This window comes from Ammodytes marinus (assembly GCF_949987685.1).
Source record: "Ammodytes marinus genome assembly, chromosome: 2".
NCBI classification, from domain to species: Eukaryota; Metazoa; Chordata; class Actinopteri; order Uranoscopiformes; family Ammodytidae; genus Ammodytes; species Ammodytes marinus.
Genome location: NC_137231.1, coordinates 2,688,449 through 2,707,715, shown reverse-complemented (window position 1 = coordinate 2,707,715; position 19,267 = coordinate 2,688,449). Strand labels below are relative to the sequence as shown.

Below are 19,267 nucleotides of genomic sequence, written 5' to 3'. Positions count from 1 at the left end.
GGGGCGTTAAAAGTCTGGGCCTATTATCTCATAATCTGTCTATGAACCAACTGGTTTACACAATCTTTTTTATTTTTGCGGGGAGCACGCACAAGCATTATTTATAGAAAAAAAATCTGGGGGGCCCCACACAGGGTCTTGAAACGGGCCCCGCGATCGTTAAGACCGCCCCTGCCCGATTGTCGTGCCGCCTGACGGAACGCTGCGCCTTCCCTCTGCCCGCTCGCCTCGCCATTGAAAACGCCTCGGCCCGTGTGTGTGACACGGCCTTAACTACTGAACAAAGGAAATCAAATGAGTTTTGGCATTTTCAAATGGACAAATTGTGTCCCAGGAGAGAGTTTTCTTTTCCCGGGACAGCTGGTGGGAAAAAAAAATAAAAATTATGGGGAAAACGGGACGGGTGGCAACACTAGCCTGGATCTTAAAGTCATATTACATTTTATCATTAACTTAAACATTACATATTAAATTCATAAAACAAGGCTGAATCCCCGCAAAATGTATAATGCCAATGAATCATCAGAGGTTAGCATTTGCTACTTTGCCTTTGCTAATGTAGCTGGTTAGCTAACTAACTAACTTCCGCTAAATAACAACTGTCTTGCTAGTAAGGTATGTAAATGTTAAAGAACTCCAAGCAAGAAAGTCGGGTTCTATCGTTTTGCCTTTATAACACATGTCTGTCATTACCTCTTAGAATCAGGTTGAACATGCTAGTCCTTATCTGGTTATTTTCTTTCAGGAATGACAAACTCGAAGTCAGGAACGTGAGATGAACCGATTGTCTACTCAAGCTAGAGCGGCGCGCCAAAACACTGTACAAGGGCCGGGCCGTCCACTGAGTCTGACGTTACTGCAGTGATTAGCCACGTTACTGCAGTGATTAGCCTGCCCTACATAATACTAAACCGCGATTCTTTATTATATTTATGAGAGATAGGCGTATTGGTTCTAGTTTAGAAGGGACATCCATCTGAAATGTAAACTGAATAACAATATGGCTTAGTTGAAAAACTCAACAACAAAAATACTGAATTAAATGTCATGGCACTTTTATAACTCTATAGCCCTACTGCACATGATTTTGTATGGGATTGTAACTAAAATTCTTTATTTAGGTCCGTCCATTATGCTACAGTTCTGTGGTAGGCTATGCGTTTGTGTGTGTGTGCGTGTGTGTGTGCGCGCGTGTGTGTGTGTGTGTGTGTGTGTGTGTGTGTTTGTGTGTGTGTGTGATCTCTGAGGTGCGTCTGCTGTATTCCATGTGTTTTTTTCACTTTGGTTATGGAATTCTCCCTTTTTTCGAAGTCTCAAGGGAAAAGGAGCAACTTTAAAATGGTGAAGATGATCCCAGTGAGGTGGCTATTTCCCGTATTGTTCTCCTTCATAGAAAGAGACACAGCCCACTTCCACTCCCATACGTTGAAGTCTGTCCTCCTGTAGGCTACAGCCTGTGTGTCTGTGGTCTATACGCGCCGCGATGGGGAGATCATGCGTCCGCTCTCTGGCCACGCCCCTTGTACTGCTGTCGCCTAGGAAACGGGGCGTGGATTAAGCGCTCGCGAAGCAGGTGATCGCCGTGATTGGCTGAAGGGTCGGATGATGTCTGAGCATGCCATCGTTCCATCGGGTCTACCGGCCGTGGGCTGCGGGGGAAGCCTCTCAGTGTGTCTCTTCACACCGGGCAGGGAGGCTACAACTCTTTACCATCCACATCTCACTCTCCCATATATCATCTATCCCGCTTAAGGTAAATCCAATTTATTTAAATAAATATTAATTATAGCCTTTGTCAGTTATGAATTAATGTATCCTCACAGGCTTGCAGTGCAGACTAAATCCAGCTTGAGAAATGTCCAAAAATATCTCGGTCCGGCCAACGCATTGTCAACTCAATCAGTGATTTCCATCACAAGCACGAAGAAATAGGAGTATTTCAATTATGTTTAACTGTCTTTCAAAATGGCGAATCTACATTTTTATTTTGCAAATAAAAGAGGAAATTGGATTCTTGAAAGCGACCTGATAGGCCATTGATTGGAGCGTAGGCTGTAGCATACTAACAATGCAATGCAGCCTAACCTACACAATAGGCTTAATTCATGTATTCTTACCTTAATTGATGATTAAAATGAGGCCTATGCCTTTATGCTTTTTTTATTTCCTAAATAGGCTAGGTTATAAAAGATCATTGCGATATTTTTATTCTTTGAATCCTCTCTAGGAAACTGAGTTGGAAATAGTTCCCTGCCTGTATCCATGTAGCGTACATGTCAACTAGCCTACACCTTGACATGTTCCTCGTCATCTGGTCTGTCACATCCGCCATGTCTCAATAGTTTGTACCAAGGCCTACTAGCCTTTAGGTAACAACACGTCCACAATATTGAAATAAGTGACAGTTAAAACATTTTAAGTTATAAATAAATGTAGGCCTATTTACATAGCTATACAATAGGCTACTACTATGTAATAAATACTCTTATATGGAATGTATTAAAGTATCTGAAGAAAACGTAGGCCTAGATTTATTCATTATGCAGAATGCCTCTTATTCTTATTATCTGACTCTTGTCATGTTGTGTGCTGCTATAGCTCTGCCGCAACCATGCTGACAGGCTTGTTCCGGATGCACGGCCTCCTGGTGGCCTCCCACCCCTGGGAGGTGATCGTTGGTACAGTCACCCTCACCATCTGTATGATGTCTATGAATATGTTCACTGGTAACGACCAGATCTGTGGCTGGAACTTTGACTGTCCTAAAACAGAGGAGGTAAGTCAACCAGACAGATCCAGAGTGTGTCAGTTATCTGTAGTTAGTGTATCGACCACACAATCTAAAGTGGGCCATCGACCTATCGATTGAAGAGGCCCCAGGACTGTCCTCGTCAGATGCAGACACTGGTGGTGTACACATTATTTGACTAACCACATGGTTGTGCTGTCATACCCTCATCCCAGATGTGTTGGCATTACCATTATGTAAATCCTTCAAAACGTAATGATTTGTTAGCAGTGGTCAAGCAACCTGTCAGTGAGTTTGTCCAAAAGACAACACCACTATGGTCCATGCAGTAATATCTATCTGATATTGGCTATAACAAGTCTCCAGGAAGCTACTGCTCAACATAACATGATTCATAACCTCGTGAAAAATTACAATAAGTCATTTTGAATGAAACAGCAAATATTTAAGGATCATTTCGTAACCTTTCGACAGAGCCAGCCAGGCTAGCTGTTTCCCTGGCAAGCTGCCTAAAGGAAAGGGACTTCAAGCAGCCAGTTATCTAGCATCATCTCAGATCCATAAGTGTGATAAAACTTGATAAAAACCATCAAAACAGACATTGGGAAGGATTTTTACCTGCTCCGCCATTGTAGGCACATAAACATTCACCCATCTGTTGCTTTGGCGTGCACCGGCAGTGAGACCATGGAGTGTATATAGTATATATGAGTGAGACAGGTTTCGGTTTGTAGCGTTCTCTCTTTTGATTGGATATTCATTTTGGGATACGACAAAAAGTTTATTTGCCGATTACATGCAAAGCAGCTGACTTAGAGATCGGCTTTATGAAACGCGCACATCATGTAAGTGATCACTTTATGAATAAAGAGCAATTTAACACTTATACTAACATTAATAAATCGCGTACTTCACCTTTAAGTATTTCATTGAGGATCTTGCCTTGCTTAACCTATACATTTATGATGATTTTTCTCTCACTTTTTACAGCAAATTCTTAGCAGTGACATCATCATTCTTACCATCACACGCTGCATCGCCATTGTCTATATTTACTTCCAGTTCCAGAACTTGAGACAACTGGGATCCAAATATATTTTAGGTAAGATACTGATGTTGACGATAAGAGTACTGTATATGAAAGGTGACTAGAGATGCTTTTGATCATATGGCTTTAGAGGAAGCAGATACAGTATGTTGATCTAACAAACTATAGCTAGAACTAAAATGCAGGGTATCCTTCTCTCTTGCAGGCATCGCTGGCCTTTTCACCATCTTCTCCAGCTTTGTCTTCAGCACAGTGGTCATTCACTTTCTGGATAAAGAACTTACCGGGCTAAAGTAAGGACACATACTGCAGCATACAGTCCTTTTCATGATCACTTTTCTCTGTTAAAAACTCCAGTTGATTGTTGTGTTCTGACCTGCAGCGAGGCTCTGCCCTTCTTCCTGCTTCTGATCGACCTTTCCAAAGCATGCGCTCTGGCCAAGTATGCCTTAAGCTCCAGTTCTCAGGTAGGAGGAAGTATCACTCATAGCATACAGTAGTGCAACGTTCCACATGGCATGCAACAGTAGCCCTGACTTGTATATGTATATTGTTCTACAACCTTTTTCAGGATGAAGTAAGGGACAACATTGCTCGTGGCATGGCAGTACTGGGACCTACCTTCACTCTGGACGCTCTAGTGGAGTGCTTAGTCATCGGAGTGGGAACCATGTCAGGTACTTGCTATCTTTTGGCGTTTGAGTTATAAGTGACGGTGTGCATTTCTGAGGCTCTGTGTATTTCAGTGCACTTACCGGTAGTTCTTTGAGCTGAGCTGAGCTCATACATTTTATATCTCATTGACCATTAAATGTACGGTAGTTAGTCTTAAAAAAAGCTTAGCTAGCACACCCACAGCCTAGCTGCACCTATGTGTCACGACCCAAGCCTTCTCATTTTAAGAAGGATGTCTTGTGGATAGTACCATTTCATTTGTGACATGTGTTGCTGTGACGGCATAGCGAAAAAAATATATACTATCTGAAACACTGAATAAATCCAGTGAACACAAGCAGTCAATTGATCAGACAGGTTGAAGACATTCCTTAAAAAAACGTATTTAGAATAGAAGACAAAGGTGAACGTTATATTCATTAGCTTAACCTCCAATTTGACCCCAGTCATGTAGCAGTGTTCTATAATACATAATATAATACACCATGACATCACTGTTGGTTATGTCTTCAGACAGCGGTGAAGTGCTGCTATTCAACCTGCTGTTTAGTTACTCCTTGTGTCACCTTTACTCATTAGAAAGTGGTGATTTGCAACAATTGAATCGTGTGTTCAGTTAACATTAAAGTTAAAAAAAGAAGTTACCTTAATAGAGTTGCAGGAGATATAACAGAGCTTTTGAAGGTCCATTTGCTTCAAACCTAATGCTTGCCAGATTCTCAAACAGTAATATAGGTAACCTGATTTGGTCATTTTGGTGGCATTGTGACCACTTTCCTGAGTGTCAGTTTTGTATGTTTCAGGTGTGCGCCAGTTGGAGATCATGTGCTGCTTTGGCTGCATGTCCGTCTTGGCTAACTACTTTGTCTTCATGACGTTCTTCCCTGCATGTGTCTCCCTGGTCCTGGAGGTAATAATGCTGCATTTTTTGGTCCGTTGTGTGTGTGTGTGTGTGTGTGTGTGTGTGTGTGTGTGTGTGTGTGTGTGTGTGTGTGTGTGTGTGTGTGTGTATGTAGGTGTTTAGGTGTGTGTTAATGTCAGATAAAGTCATGGCGTGTGTGTTGTCTCCCCTAGTTGTCCCGTGAGAGTCAAGAGGGCCATCCCATCTGGCAGGTCAGTCACTTCTCCAGAGTGATGGAGGAAGAGGAGGACAACAAGCCCAACCCTGTCACCCAGAGAGTCAAGATGATCATGGTAATGATAATGATTATAATAATACATTTATTTTATATAGAGCTTTTCAACTTACTCAAATACACTTTACAATCAAATAGGAACACAATCAAATAACAAGTGTAGCAATAAAGCCAACACACCATAAACAAAAGCGAAAACCAGTATGTTAAAATGAAGTAAAACATTTAAAATCTGCATATAAAAGCAGGTGTAATGTAAATATGCAAAGTTACTATGTAATGCTATGTAAATATGGAAACATTTTATATTATCATTGGCTGAAGGCTTTATTCTGAAGAGGTGTGTTTTGATTAGTGATTTGAATGTGTCCAGGGGATGGCACAGTCTTGAATGTTATGGGTAGGGAAAATCCAAGAGGGGGGGGGGGACTGCCATGGTGAATGCTCTGGTAGCGCCTCCTGTTCTTTCTTTGATTCTCTGCTTCATTAGAATATCGTTAGCCTCATAGCATAATTGCCTAAATCATATTTACTCTACTCTACTTTTAATCTACATCTATTCTACTCTACATCTACTTTACCCTACTTTCACCTACTCTATAACCCTTAAAATATGACTTAGGCAATTATGCTATTAGGCTAACGAAAAGTAGATGTAGAGTAGAGTAGATGTAGAGTAAAAGTAGAGTAGAGTAAATATGACTTAGGCAATTATGCTGTTAGGCTAACGAAAAGTAGATGTAGAGTAGAGTAGATGTAGAATAGAGTAGATGTAGATTAAAAGTAGAGTAGAGTAAATACGATTTAGGCAATTATGCTACGAGGCTAACGGCATGGTGTGATGTGTCCTGTGTGCTCTCAGTCCCTAGGCCTGGTGATGGTCCACGCACACAGCCGCTGGATCGCTGAGCCTCTGTCCATCAACAACACCCTGGATATACAGCAGCTGGGCATGGAGCTGGACCACCTCTCACCCAGGAGGATCCAGCCAGAGAGACCACTTTGGCACTTCTACCTCACCAGGTGAGCCTCTGCCTGGCTTGCTTCTAACTACTGCTACTCCCTGCGTTCCGAAACGCATACTTTCTACTATTTAGTATGGTAGAAAAAAGATTTAGGATGTCCCGATTCTTGTGGCCAGATTTAGGATGGTTAGAAAGACCCGGATGTCTACTACATCCGGTCAATATTTTTAGTGTTGAAAACAGCATCCTATTTGGGCGATTCTGACCCATAATCCAGTGCGCACGTGAAGTGACGTCACATCGACAGAGCCTCCATATGAAAACAAACGGTGATGTGACGGATATAAAAGCAAGAGGCAAGATCAAGGCGCAATGTTATGATGAAATAAGTAAGTAAAAGTATGTCCCAATTGTAGCATACTACATCCTAACTAGATTATTTTTATCGTCAGAAGTAGTATGTAGAATAGAAAAAAAGAAAGAGTATGCGATTCGGAACGCAGGGACAGTATTTTTATTTTGTGTGTGCACATGACAGCTCCCCTGCATATCCTGCATTGCGTTAGAGCATTAGCAATGTGTGTGTCCTGTGTAAACGAATGACTTCATTGGTTGAATGTGTCTGTAAGCTAATGAACAGTAGAAGCTGTATGTCAGGATGTGGGGTCAGAACAGTCACATACCAACCAGTCACCGTCTCCTAGTGACTAACGCTCATAGACTAGTCATCAGGCAACAAGTTTGAAATGACAGATTCTAAAAAAAACCTTTGATGCATTGGATCAATCATTGAACCTCTGGTGAAGGACCGCATGGATATGGACAGAAATATTATTAAGCACGAGTTATGGGATTACATGCATGTAAAACAATCATGACATTACATTATAAAGAAAAAGAAAGGACAATGACCAACCATTTAAAAAAGACAACAGAAAAATCCTTTTGTCACAATCACTTTTTGTCAAAATCAGTAACTAGGCTATCTCCTCACCATCCGCTGCCTGGCTGTATTGTGTTTGTGCTGAAAACAATCTGGTGGTAATACACAGCCTTGGGCATGTAAACAAAGGGTCCCAGCATATCTAGTTAACATGGCTGTTTACAGAGACTAAGCTGTTTATTAACACTGGATTTATCCGGTATACTGTATATTTGAGATATAAAACCGAAACAAAAAGTGACAACTAGGGGCGCTCCGGTGGCGTAGTGGTTAGATTGCGTACCATATTGGCTCCGGCCTTCGTTGCAGTGGTGGCGGGTTCGAATCCGACCCGTGGACCTTTACTGCAGGTCATTCCCCCTCTCCCTCTCTCTCTCTCTGTCTCCCCATTTCAACTCTGTACTATCTAATACAGCTTGAAAATGCAAAAAAATTATCTTAAAAAAAAAAGTGGCAACTAGTCCGCATCACTAATAACACCTGCATGGTATTGTCTCTTTTCTGTCTTGCAGGATGATAACCATGGACATAGAGCAGGTCATCTGTCTGGCCTTAGCCCTGCTTCTGGCCATCAAGTACATCTTCTTTGAGCAGGTTGAGATGGAGTCCACTCTGTCACTAAAGAACCCCATCACCATGTCCAGCCCTGCCCTGGCCCCTCGCCGGCCCACTGAGCCCTGCTGCAGGAAGGAGCCCTGTGCCCCCCAGCCACTAGCCCCGGCCCCAACACCCGCAAACAAGGCAGACCGAGGTGTGTGTTTGAGCCCTAGTCATGATGCAGTAACACACAGACGCACTGTGTAGCACTGTGGGATCCAATTTACTTCATATTTCTATGGTGCACCTTTTCTCTACACGTTTTATCTGACCTGTGTCCTTGCACTACGTTTTTGTTTATTTGTGTTTCACTTGTGTTTTATTTCTATATCACATTGTTGAGAGGAGCCTGGGACTTAAGAATGTCCTTGCCGATGACTGCTGCTGTAATTGTTAATGTGCATATGACAAACAAACCATCATGAATCTTGAATCTTGAACCCACATTCTTTCCCTATAGACGAAGTCATCCGACCCCTGTCCGCCCCAGCCAGCCCTCCCCAGCCGAAGAGTTTCTTTGTGGAGGAGACAGAGGAAGAGGTCCAGCCTGACAGGGACCAGCCCAGCCTCCCCCAAGAACCCAGAGATCTGGATGAATGTGTGGCCATATTCAAAAACCCTGAGGTGAGAGTGACACACTGTAAACCCCCATCCATCTCACAGCTCATAACTCAGCTAAGCTCCTGTAAGGTGGCTGCATGGTTACTACACCTCGGCACACTTTCCCAGCCCCCAAAGGCATCTTTTTTCGTGTTTGCTGTATCCCACCTTTGAGGTAGTTGTTGGATTTAACTACGCTGTACTTAGCTTAGTCACATGCACTTTCTCTCTCTGAAGCTAAACCAATTAGAACATGACGCCAGTAGCATAGACACTTGCACTGATCCTCCTTGCTCGGTGTGGCCACAAATCTTCTCAGCTCCAATCTCCTTGAAACTAGGGCTGCACCATATCAGGACAACTTGCAACATGCCATAACATTGTTGAATATTGCGATGCCAATATCACCTGTGACAAATAAGTAAATACTTAAATATACAGTTTTAATGTCTTTCTCCTTTCATTCACTGCCATCACAGACTCCCCAGACAGTCAGTAGCCTATGCAGACAAAAATGAAAGGCATACTTTCCATTCCAACAAGATAGTTTTATTGCTTGTTATTTATTGATCGCTGAAGGGAGACACCTTCATGCATTGCTTACATTTACTGGTAGGCTACATCCTGATTGGCCCAATATGTTGACATTCAGAGCGTGCATGAATGCATAAACCACCATTTAATGCTGTACAAGCAGTATTTGCCATACATATGCCTAAATATTAACAACCGCGATAATGATACATAAAATTGTGTGGCCCTACTTTGAAACCTTTGGAAACCATCTTCACTGTCTATAAAGTGTTTTGCTCATGAGGTCATCAGTCAACAACAGCAATCTTTTTGTCCAATTCAAGACACAATTCAAAGATCTATCCATTTTAAGAGTTGAAGAGATTTTTTGGTTTGTTTCTTTAAATCTTAAGTGAATGTTTAAGGAGTCACGTGTGGTGTGTCCAGAATACACAGAATGAATAGTAAGTCAGTGCATGATTATTGTGTGTGTGTGTGTTGCAGCTGGGCCCGGTTTACCTGAGTGATGCTGAGGTGATGCTGCTAGTCAACTCTAAACACATCCCCTCATACAAGCTGGAGGCCATGATGGAGAGACCAGAGAGAGGAGTGGCCATCCGCAGACAGATGCTCTCTGTCAAGCTGCCCTCTCCCTCTGCCCTTTCCTCCCTGCCATACACAGACTACGACTACTCCAAGGTAGAGAAACACACACACTGGACACGTTAAGTTAAGTTTAGTCAAGGTACATTGAAATTAGTCTTTTCACTTATCCCCTCTCAAGTTTTCCACTTTGAAGGGGGTCCGCACACAGGGTCAGCCATAGTACAGCGCCCCTGGAGCAGTTTGGGTTTAAGTGTCTTGCTCAAGGACACATTGGTAGAGATGGTGGGCACTGTAGATGTAATAGCAGCCACTACTAGATTTATTACTAACACCCTCCAGTCCGGTGCCAGTGATCCAACCAGTGATCTCATGGTTAATGGTTGGACCATGAGTTTTGAGACCACTTCTTGTTTACATTTGCGTTTCCCAGGTGATGGGCACCTGCTGTGAGAACGTGATTGGCTACGTGCCTGTGCCAGTGGGCGTGGCTGGACCACTGCATCTGGACGGGAAGCAGTTCCAGGTTCCCATGGCGACCACAGAGGGCTGCCTGGTGGCCAGCACCAACCGCGGCTGCCGAGCCATCGCTGTGAGTGTCATGTGTTGATATAGGATAGCACTGGACAAAACCATTCAAACACCTACCAACTTATGAACAGTGAAATATTCAATAATTGAATAAATTGTGTGTGTGTGTGTGTGTGTGTGTGTGTGTGTGTGTGTGTGTGTGTGTGTGTGTGTGTGTAGCTTGGAGGCGGAGCCAGCAGTCGTATCCTAGCTGACAGTATGACCCGAGGGCCCGTGGTCAAGCTGCCCTCTGCCTGCCAGGCTGCTGAGGTCAAGGCCTGGCTGGAGAGCACAGACGGCTTCCAGGACATCAAAGACGCCTTCGAAAGCACCAGCAGGTAGGAACACATCCACTGACAGGGACGCACTGGAACTCAACATAGTATGGACTGTGTGTGTGTGTGTGTGTGTGTGTGTGTGTGTGTGTGTGTGTGTGTGTGTGTGTGTGTGTGTGTGTGTGTGTGTGTGTGTGTGTGTGTGTGTGTGTGTGTGTGTGTGTGTGTGTGTGTGTGTGTGTGTGTGTGTGTGTGTGTGTGTGTGTGTGTGTGTGTGTGCGTGCGTGTGTGTGTGTGTCTGTCTGTGTTTGTTGTGTTTTGGTCTTTAAATTAAAGAGTGTTCTGTGCTTGCTGTTGTTCAGATTTGCACGGCTCCAGAAGCTGATGGTCTGTTTGGCTGGCCGAAATCTCTACATCCGCTTTCATTCTAAGACCGGGGATGCCATGGGAATGAACATGATCTCCAAAGTAAGTGCACGGTTATGTATTTCTGTGTGTGTGTGTGTGTGTGTGTGTGTGTGTGTGTGTGTGTGTGTGTGTGTGTGTGTGTGTGTGTGTGTGTGTGTGTGTGTGTGTGTGTGTGTGTGTGTGTGTGGGTGGGTGGGTGGGTGGGTGGGTGTGTGTGTTGTTTGGCATTTTAGCTAGACTAAAAGACTTGTTTTATAATTTTTTTTTAAATGACCAAATGTGTTCATTTATATGTAACATTTTAAGAATGGAGGTTTTAATCCACTCCTATACGATCCTAAAAGTCAAACATTTCTGGGTCTTTAATGAAAATGAAACATTGATGTACACTTTGCTCTTACACCTAGTTTTCATCATTAGTGTTTAGACGCATATACAAGCAACATAATATGCATATGTGTGACAGTTGTTTGACAGAGGGGCGACTGTGGCTCAGGTGGTAGAGAGGGTCGGCCAATGATCGAAGGGTTGGCGGTTCGATCCCCGCCAACTTGCCATCTGTGTCATGGTTGTTATGTCCTTGGGCAAGACACTTCACCCACCTTGCCTCATGTGAATGTCCATAGTTAGCCTGCTATCGGTGTATGAATGTGTTAATGGTAACGTGGGAATGGGAACAGGTCTCCCTTGCAAAAGAGTCTCCGGTCTCAATGGGATTTACCTGTAGAAATAAAAGGTTGAACAGAACAGTGCTGCACAGTATCACATTGTAGAAGTGCAGAAAGGTGTCAGACATGCTATCCCAGGAATGTACAGTAGGTCATGTGACATGTGCTGATGACAGTGTGTGTTGTGTGTGCAGGGGACAGAGCAGGCCTTGAGCAGGCTGCAGCAGCACTTCCCTCAGCTGCAGGTGGTGGCTGTCAGCGGGAACTACTGCACCGACAAGAAGCCAGCCGCCATCAACTGGATCGAAGGCAGGGGCAAGTCTGCTGTGTGTGAGGCCACCATCCCCGCTAGGGTAGTCAAAGAGGTAGGAAGGGCTGGAAGTGCGAGTGCAGCCTCCTGTTGGCACAAATGTATTATTCAAACTCGTGTGTACATCAACATAAATCCATAGTGGTATAGGGCACTTGAGATTTGTAATGAAATTAGATTGGCCATTTCTGTAGTTTTTGTTTTAGAATTTAGTACCAAGAATGACTAAAGGACACCGTAGTTAGCCCCTCATATGGAATACATGTAGTTTAGGCGAGACACTGCAGGTGAATCGGGTAATGTGTTAAACTTATATGATGATGTCATCATGAATTATATTTATCAGTTGATTACTTACATTAAAACAATAATGTTTTGTATTACAATTTTTTTCAGAAAAGTTTGAATAAATATGCAAATTTGGCATTATCAAACTTATTATGCGTAATTTGTATCTCTTTAAAAAAAACACATCTATATGTTGGATAAAGCCAGAGTTACAATCTTTATTTCAAAAGTTTCTACTGAACACATTTTGGATACAGCCTTTTTAGTTTTTTATATAAATCAAAAATGTATTTGTGCAGGTTTTAGAAATGCATTTTCAGCATGTTTATAGGTACAAAATGTATTGTTAATCAGACAATTAACAACATATGAACAAATGTTGTAACATTCAGAATAGTGCCAATAATGATTAGGAAGTTTAGTTGATGTAAATGCTTTAGAAGTTGAGATTTGAGAGTATTGACAAAAAGGAATGATGAGATAATGGCTCTATTACTTCAAATAAGAAACAAGAGCCACATTTAGAGAGGTTAAAACTCTACCCTCTACAATACATTTTACATTTGATTCTTTATTAGAGGAAGAATACAACAGAACAGCTTGTATCTCCAACCAGCCGTCTCAGTTAAGCCATGTCCCCCCCCCCTCCCCCCCTGTGTGTGTCCCAGGTTCTGAAGACGTCCACAGCAGCGCTGGTGGAGGTGAACATCAGTAAGAACCTGGTGGGCTCAGCCATGGCAGGAAGCATCGGGGGATACAATGCACATGCAGCCAACCTGGTCGCTGCCATCTACATAGCCTGTGGACAGGTAAAGTACTTCTAGGACACATTTTGTTCGGTCCTGTATTTTAGTGTACAGATGCATCTCACAAAATGTTGAATATCATAGAAATGGTCATTTTCTTTTCTACGTGATTTAATTCAAAAAGCCTTTCACGTTCTTTACACATGAAGTGAAATATTTCAGGCCCGTTTTGTTTTTGAGGATCACATCTTATACCTCATCAAAAATAAAGTATCTCAAAAAGGCAACATAATATAATGTCAATCTTCTGAAAAGTATTTTCTTTTTTCATCGAGTCGGTGCATTAATGAACATACATTTCAGAAAGTAGAGTTACTGTATATTAAATTCCTTTTAATGATTGGTCGTGCTGGATTTTTGAGCTGTAAGCCATAAACTTCTCAATAAAAAAACAAAGGCCTGAAATATTTCACTTAGTGTGTATGACTGAATCTATAGTAATGAATCTTACATTACCGAAAAAATGAACTTTTCCATGGTATTCAACTTGTTTTAGATGCACCTGTATCCTTGTTCCCTGTGTTATTGTATGTGGCTAAGTGTGTGTGTGTGTGTGTGTGTGTGTGTGTGTGTGTGTGCGTGTGTGCCCTCTAGGACCCAGCCCAGTCTGTGGGCAGCAGTAACTGCATCACTCTGATGGAGGCGTCAGGACCAACAGGAGAGGACCTGTACATCACCTGCACCATGCCCTCTATAGAGCTGGGCACTGTGGGAGGAGGCACTATCCTGCCCCCCCAGCAAGCCTGTCTCCAGGTACACAAACACACACACAACACACACACTAACACACACACACAGGCAACTAATGGTAATGGTAATGGTAAATGGACTTGTATAGCGCTATATCTCCGTTTATCACAGACTCAAAGCGCTTTACATTGTTTTTGTACACATTCACCCAGTCACACACACATTCATACACCGATAGCAGCAGCTACCACACAGGGTAGGCTTAGCACTAGGGTGCTAAGCTATCTAAGCTAACTATCGGGAGCAATTCGGGGTTCAGTGTCTTGCCCAGGGACACTTCGACATGTGGCGGGGAGACGGGGGATCGAACCTCCGACCCTGCACACCAGAGGCGAACTCCCTACCCACTTCGCCACTGCCGCCCCCAGTACTAGTAACTAGTTTACTGCTAGTAAATGAGAAATAACAACCTGTAAGAATGAATTTGACTGAATTCATGAATATCACCTTGCCTGGATCATGCCTTGCAATTTAGTAATGAATAAATATGATATGTCACTTGTTGATTGCTGACATTCAAACAACACTTTTTTTGTATTACAAAAATGTAGACGTTGGATAAAGCCATTTGTACAACCTAGAAGTGTCCAAAGTTTAATCTAGACAGTGAACAACAGGAAATCTTTCTGTAATAACCTTCAGAATGATCATAGAATGTTTAGTTGATGTAAGTGCTTTAAAAGTTGAGTATTGAAATTAACTAATGTCAAGATAATGGCATATAGGGGAAATAAACAAACACCGGTAACACTTAACAATAGTACATTAATTAACGTTTGTATATGCTTACCTTCAGCTTAATAATCATAAACTAAGCATTTACTAACTGTTAATCACTGCTTAATTAATTATTAACAAACAGTAACTTAGCATTAACTAACCATTATGCCTAATTCATGATTACCTAAGCATTAGAAAAGCGATTTAAGTTAAAGTTTGAAGCGTTAACTAAGCATATTTAATACTTAACTAAGCATTAAATAAGCATTAATATCTTAGCATTAACTGTTAATTAATGTTTAATAAGCATTAACTTAGCATTAACTAACCATTAATAGCATTAACTAATCATTACATAACAGTTAATTAGTGTACCCTCATTGTAAAGTGTTACCCTAAAGGTGCGAACACACTACACGCGTTACCCGTGTATGCTTTACGTGCGTAACGCAGCTAAAATGTTGCTTGATAATTTTGTGTCAAAAATGGTTATACGCGCGTAACGTGCCTAGTCTCCCTGCCGATATTGTATTTCCCTAATCAACCATGGCTGCGATCAGACCCGACCCGACACAACAGCGTGCATGTCCGCACAAAAACAACAACAACACGGCCAACAACTGTGCCAAAAGACAAACTGAACAGCACAAATAGCCTAGCATTAAAACAGCATTGCATATTCACGGCAGCTACATAACAAACACAGTTACAGCAGCATCGGTGCACGGCGGCACAACATAAAGGCAATTAGCCAACATTACCCTACCTGGCTGTAACAGGGGACCGTGGCTGGCGTAGATCAACACCGGTGCTTCACTGTACTTGTTGTGAAAGTGTGAAGTGTGTTCGCACCTTAACACGTAAATGTACATTTTGGACCTTTGACTTAGACTAGTATGAAGGAAGACCTGCTATGGAAACAAAATAGACAAACATTTCAAAATTGACCAGTGCTTGAAAAAACAATGTTCTTTCCTGCTATGTCTCATGTTACAGTAAAGAGAGTATGTTTATAATGGTGAAGTTTTTACAGCTCTGCCAACTGGAAAATTGTTTCCTTGGGAGTGTCTGCATTTTTTGGGATTTCTGTATAGCTCATGTATTACACTATATTCAGCAAAGTTCTAGACTTAAATTGTGTGTGTAATGTATATGTGTGTTTGTGTGTGTGTGTGTGTGTGTGTGTGTGTGTGTGTGTGTGTGTGTGTGTGTGTGTGTGTGTGTGTGTGTGTGTGTGTGTGCGCGTGTGTGTGTGTGTGTGTGTGTGTGCATGTGTGTATATAGATGCTGGGGGTGCAGGGAGCCTGTCAGGAGTGTCCGGGGCAGAATGCCCGGCAGCTTGCCCAGGTGGTGTGTGCCACTGTCCTGGCTGGAGAGCTGTCACTGATGTCTGCTCTGGCTGCTGGACACCTGGTCAAGAGTCACATGACACACAACAGGTGAGAGAGAAAACTGGCCTCCAATAGGCAACGACTGTGTTCTGAAAGCCATACTAATGTACTCCCTCCTACATACTCAACATCTGTATACTACATACTGTCTACTTAAGATCGATTGTGTATGCGAGGTGCGTCGAAACATCCACACTGAAGTATACTCAAGCAATAAAGAATTTCTACTTCTTCTTATAATAAGATTCTGGCCGTTTAGACGCTGTTTAGCGTATTGCTGCCCTCCACAGGTTAGATATAGAACTAGATACATACAGTCCTGTGTTGTGCAGGAAATGCAGAATTGTAAATAAAGAATTAAAAAAAAACATCCTTGTCGTTTGAAAAGATGCAATGCATTGTGGGGCGGTTGAGTAGGAAAAGTATCCAATCGATTCATACCCAAAATCTTCCCGGAAGTTAGTACTCATCCGGGCAATTCTCGCATACCCAAACTTGCATACCCAAACCATCACATACTCAAATTGAAGTCAAAATGAGTATGAGTAGGACGTTAGTGGCTTTCCGAACACAGCCAAGGACTGGGGAACCCCCCTACCTTCATATCAGTCCCAACAAGCACACAGGAGTGTTTAGTGATGTTGTAAAGTTTGAGTGTTTGAGCTAAGCTAACCTGGCCTCTTGAGCCTTCTCTTGAGCCAGAGAGTGAGGCAAAAAGCTAAGAATTTAAAATGTTGAATTATTCCTTTAAGACATCAGCTTGGTTGTTTTGGGTAGTTTCTCTTGTTTTACACTAAATGATGTAGTTAAAGCCTACATCAGTTCCAGAAAGACAATGAGGTCTAGCACTGACACCAAATACAATTCTGAGTGTCTCCCTCTGCAAACAAATAGAGTTTAAAAACATCTTAAAAGCCTTATTCAGCTCAGCTCTCTGCCAGTTATCCTACACTCAAAAGTCTTAGTTCATTTTTCATAGGTTAACTTTTAGTTAAATACATAACAAAATGTATAATCAAGGTGCATTTGGCTTACAAAGTTGTGTTGTGTGTGCAGATCTAAAGTGAACCTACAGGAGACTCCAGGAACATGTACAAAGACAGCTTCCTGAGAGCAGTCAGCCCGTATCACTGGACAGAGGAGGGAAACATGGACAGTCACTAAAGAACTCATCATTCACCAATGGAAAACAGACCTCAGATCAGTGTATAGGTCTGCCAAGTGCTTTCAAAGAGACACACAAGTGTATTTTGACCAACCTCTATGCTGGAAATTAAAAAAGATCCATACAGGTTCATTAAGACTATTGGGGAAGTATGTTCATGGGCTGTTTATCCTGACTTTCTTTTATGTCCACGTTTAAGAAAATCTGTCAGGTTCATGTTAAAGAGACAGTTTGGTTCAAATGAAACATTTCTGCTGTACTGTTGCCAAATGGAGCGCTGTGGACACAAACAGGTGAATGATTGGGATTGTTGAATGTGTGTGTGTGTGTGTGTGTGTGTGTGTGTGTGTGTGTGTGTGTGTGTGTGTGTGTGTGTGTGTGTGTGTGCGTGCATGCGTGTGTGTGTGTGTGCCTGTGTGTGGGAACAATGCTGTACACGCATTCTGCACCATTTGATTTGGTCATCAAGGTGAACACAGACACAAAGCAGTGAAGCAGCCCCAAACAGGTCAGCAGTTCTGTGAAGCAAACTAAACTGAATGATAACCCATGTCTGACTAAGGGGAATTCATAAATAAAGACTGCAGGCCTCCGTTTAAGGCTGAGCTGATCCCCTGTTTGTACAGTATAATACAGAACAGAATTACTGAGGACAAAATCATGATTGTATCTTGTAGAAAGGACGGGAGGATGAATAAAAACCTCTAAAGGGACTATGCAACTAATCACCAGCCAAATGATGTTTGAACTGCCATCAAGAAAACAATTGACCCCTGCACTGCATTTCCCCTACCAAAGGAAATGACAGTGTGTATTCATCATTGTCCATCACATTATATCTGCTCTCAATCAAAGCTATGTTGTCACTTGATGCAGGGACATTGATGCATTTCAAACTGCTTGAGCGTGCACTGTGGATGCATTTCAAATGTACTGTACCATGGTGTGGTGTTGGTAACATTAATACAGCCATAGTGAGTCTTCCTGTTGATCCAGCAGAGATTGGGAATATATTTTGTAATAAATACAAAAGGACTTTACAATGAAAAGATTGTACTGTGTTTTCATTATTTCCTGCACCTTATATTTTAACGTGAAATATTTACTACAACCCCCAATTCCGATATTAGTTTATGTAAAATGTGAATGAAACAGAATGTGATCATTTCATAATCCTTTTTGACATGTATCTAATAATCAATAGTACCAATACGTCATATGTATTTGTTTAAACTGATGAACTTAATTGTTTTTTTGGAAATATACACAAATTTTAAAATTGCAACACATTTCAAAAAAGTTGGGACGGGGGCATGTTTACCGCTGTGTTACATCAGCCTTTCTTTTAACAACACTGAGTAAGCATTTGGGAACTGAGGACATTCATTGTTGACATTTTGAAAGCAAAATGATTTCCCATTCTTGCTTGAAATACAACTTCAGTTGCTCAACATTCCGTGATAATATCACCTGTTATGTGAGTAGTGTTCCAAACAGGTACTTTATTTAAAACTCTTCAGCTTTCCCAGTCTTTTAATGCCCCTGTCCCAACTTTTTTGAAATGTGTTGCTGCCATCAAACTCAGGATAAACATATATTTGCGAAAAACAATGAAATAGATAGGGTAACACATCAAATATATTGCCTTTGTATAGTTTTCAACTTGATTGTATGTAAAAATGGATTAACAAATTATCACAATCTGTTTTATAATTGTTTTACATAACGCCCCAACATAAGGTGAATAGGCCTACTTCATTGTTCACTTTTACTTACTGCTTGTTTTCCACATTTGTAGCAATTGGCATGACTTCAAATCCACTTAGACACACTGAAGTACTGAAAACTCATGGCTGCCAAAGTGGAGTGAACATCTTTAAAATAAAATAAAAACTCTAAAAGAAAATTATTACATTTAAATTAAAAAAACTACGGTGTTCTTTTCAGAATGGTCAGCAGACATGCAACTCTATGTGAGTGTTTTTCATGTAACAACATATAGGCCTAAAATAAGTGGTAAATGGGATTAAACCTATGGATTAAACATACACAAATAACTTTGAATTTTCCTTTTGTTTGTTTACTGT

General features: G+C 41.8%; 1 protein-coding gene across 1 annotated transcript; it reads left to right on the top strand.

The window, feature by feature from the left end:
• Positions 1 to 1,683: 1,683 nt before the first annotated feature.
• Positions 1,684 to 18,208, top strand: hmgcra (3-hydroxy-3-methylglutaryl-CoA reductase a). Its single transcript, XM_080045784.1, has 20 exons — positions 1,684 to 1,753; positions 2,599 to 2,776; positions 3,740 to 3,851; positions 4,003 to 4,090; positions 4,180 to 4,264; positions 4,369 to 4,474; positions 5,276 to 5,382; positions 5,547 to 5,666; positions 6,471 to 6,631; positions 8,029 to 8,267; positions 8,574 to 8,737; positions 9,731 to 9,925; positions 10,263 to 10,421; positions 10,580 to 10,737; positions 11,037 to 11,142; positions 11,945 to 12,115; positions 13,017 to 13,157; positions 13,749 to 13,907; positions 15,909 to 16,063; positions 17,072 to 18,208. The coding sequence occupies exons 2-20, from the start codon at positions 2,612 to 2,614 to the stop codon at positions 17,124 to 17,126; spliced, it is 2,646 nt and encodes an 881-aa protein (XP_079901910.1). The 5' UTR covers positions 1,684 to 1,753; positions 2,599 to 2,611; the 3' UTR covers positions 17,127 to 18,208.
• Positions 18,209 to 19,267: the final 1,059 nt, after the last annotated feature.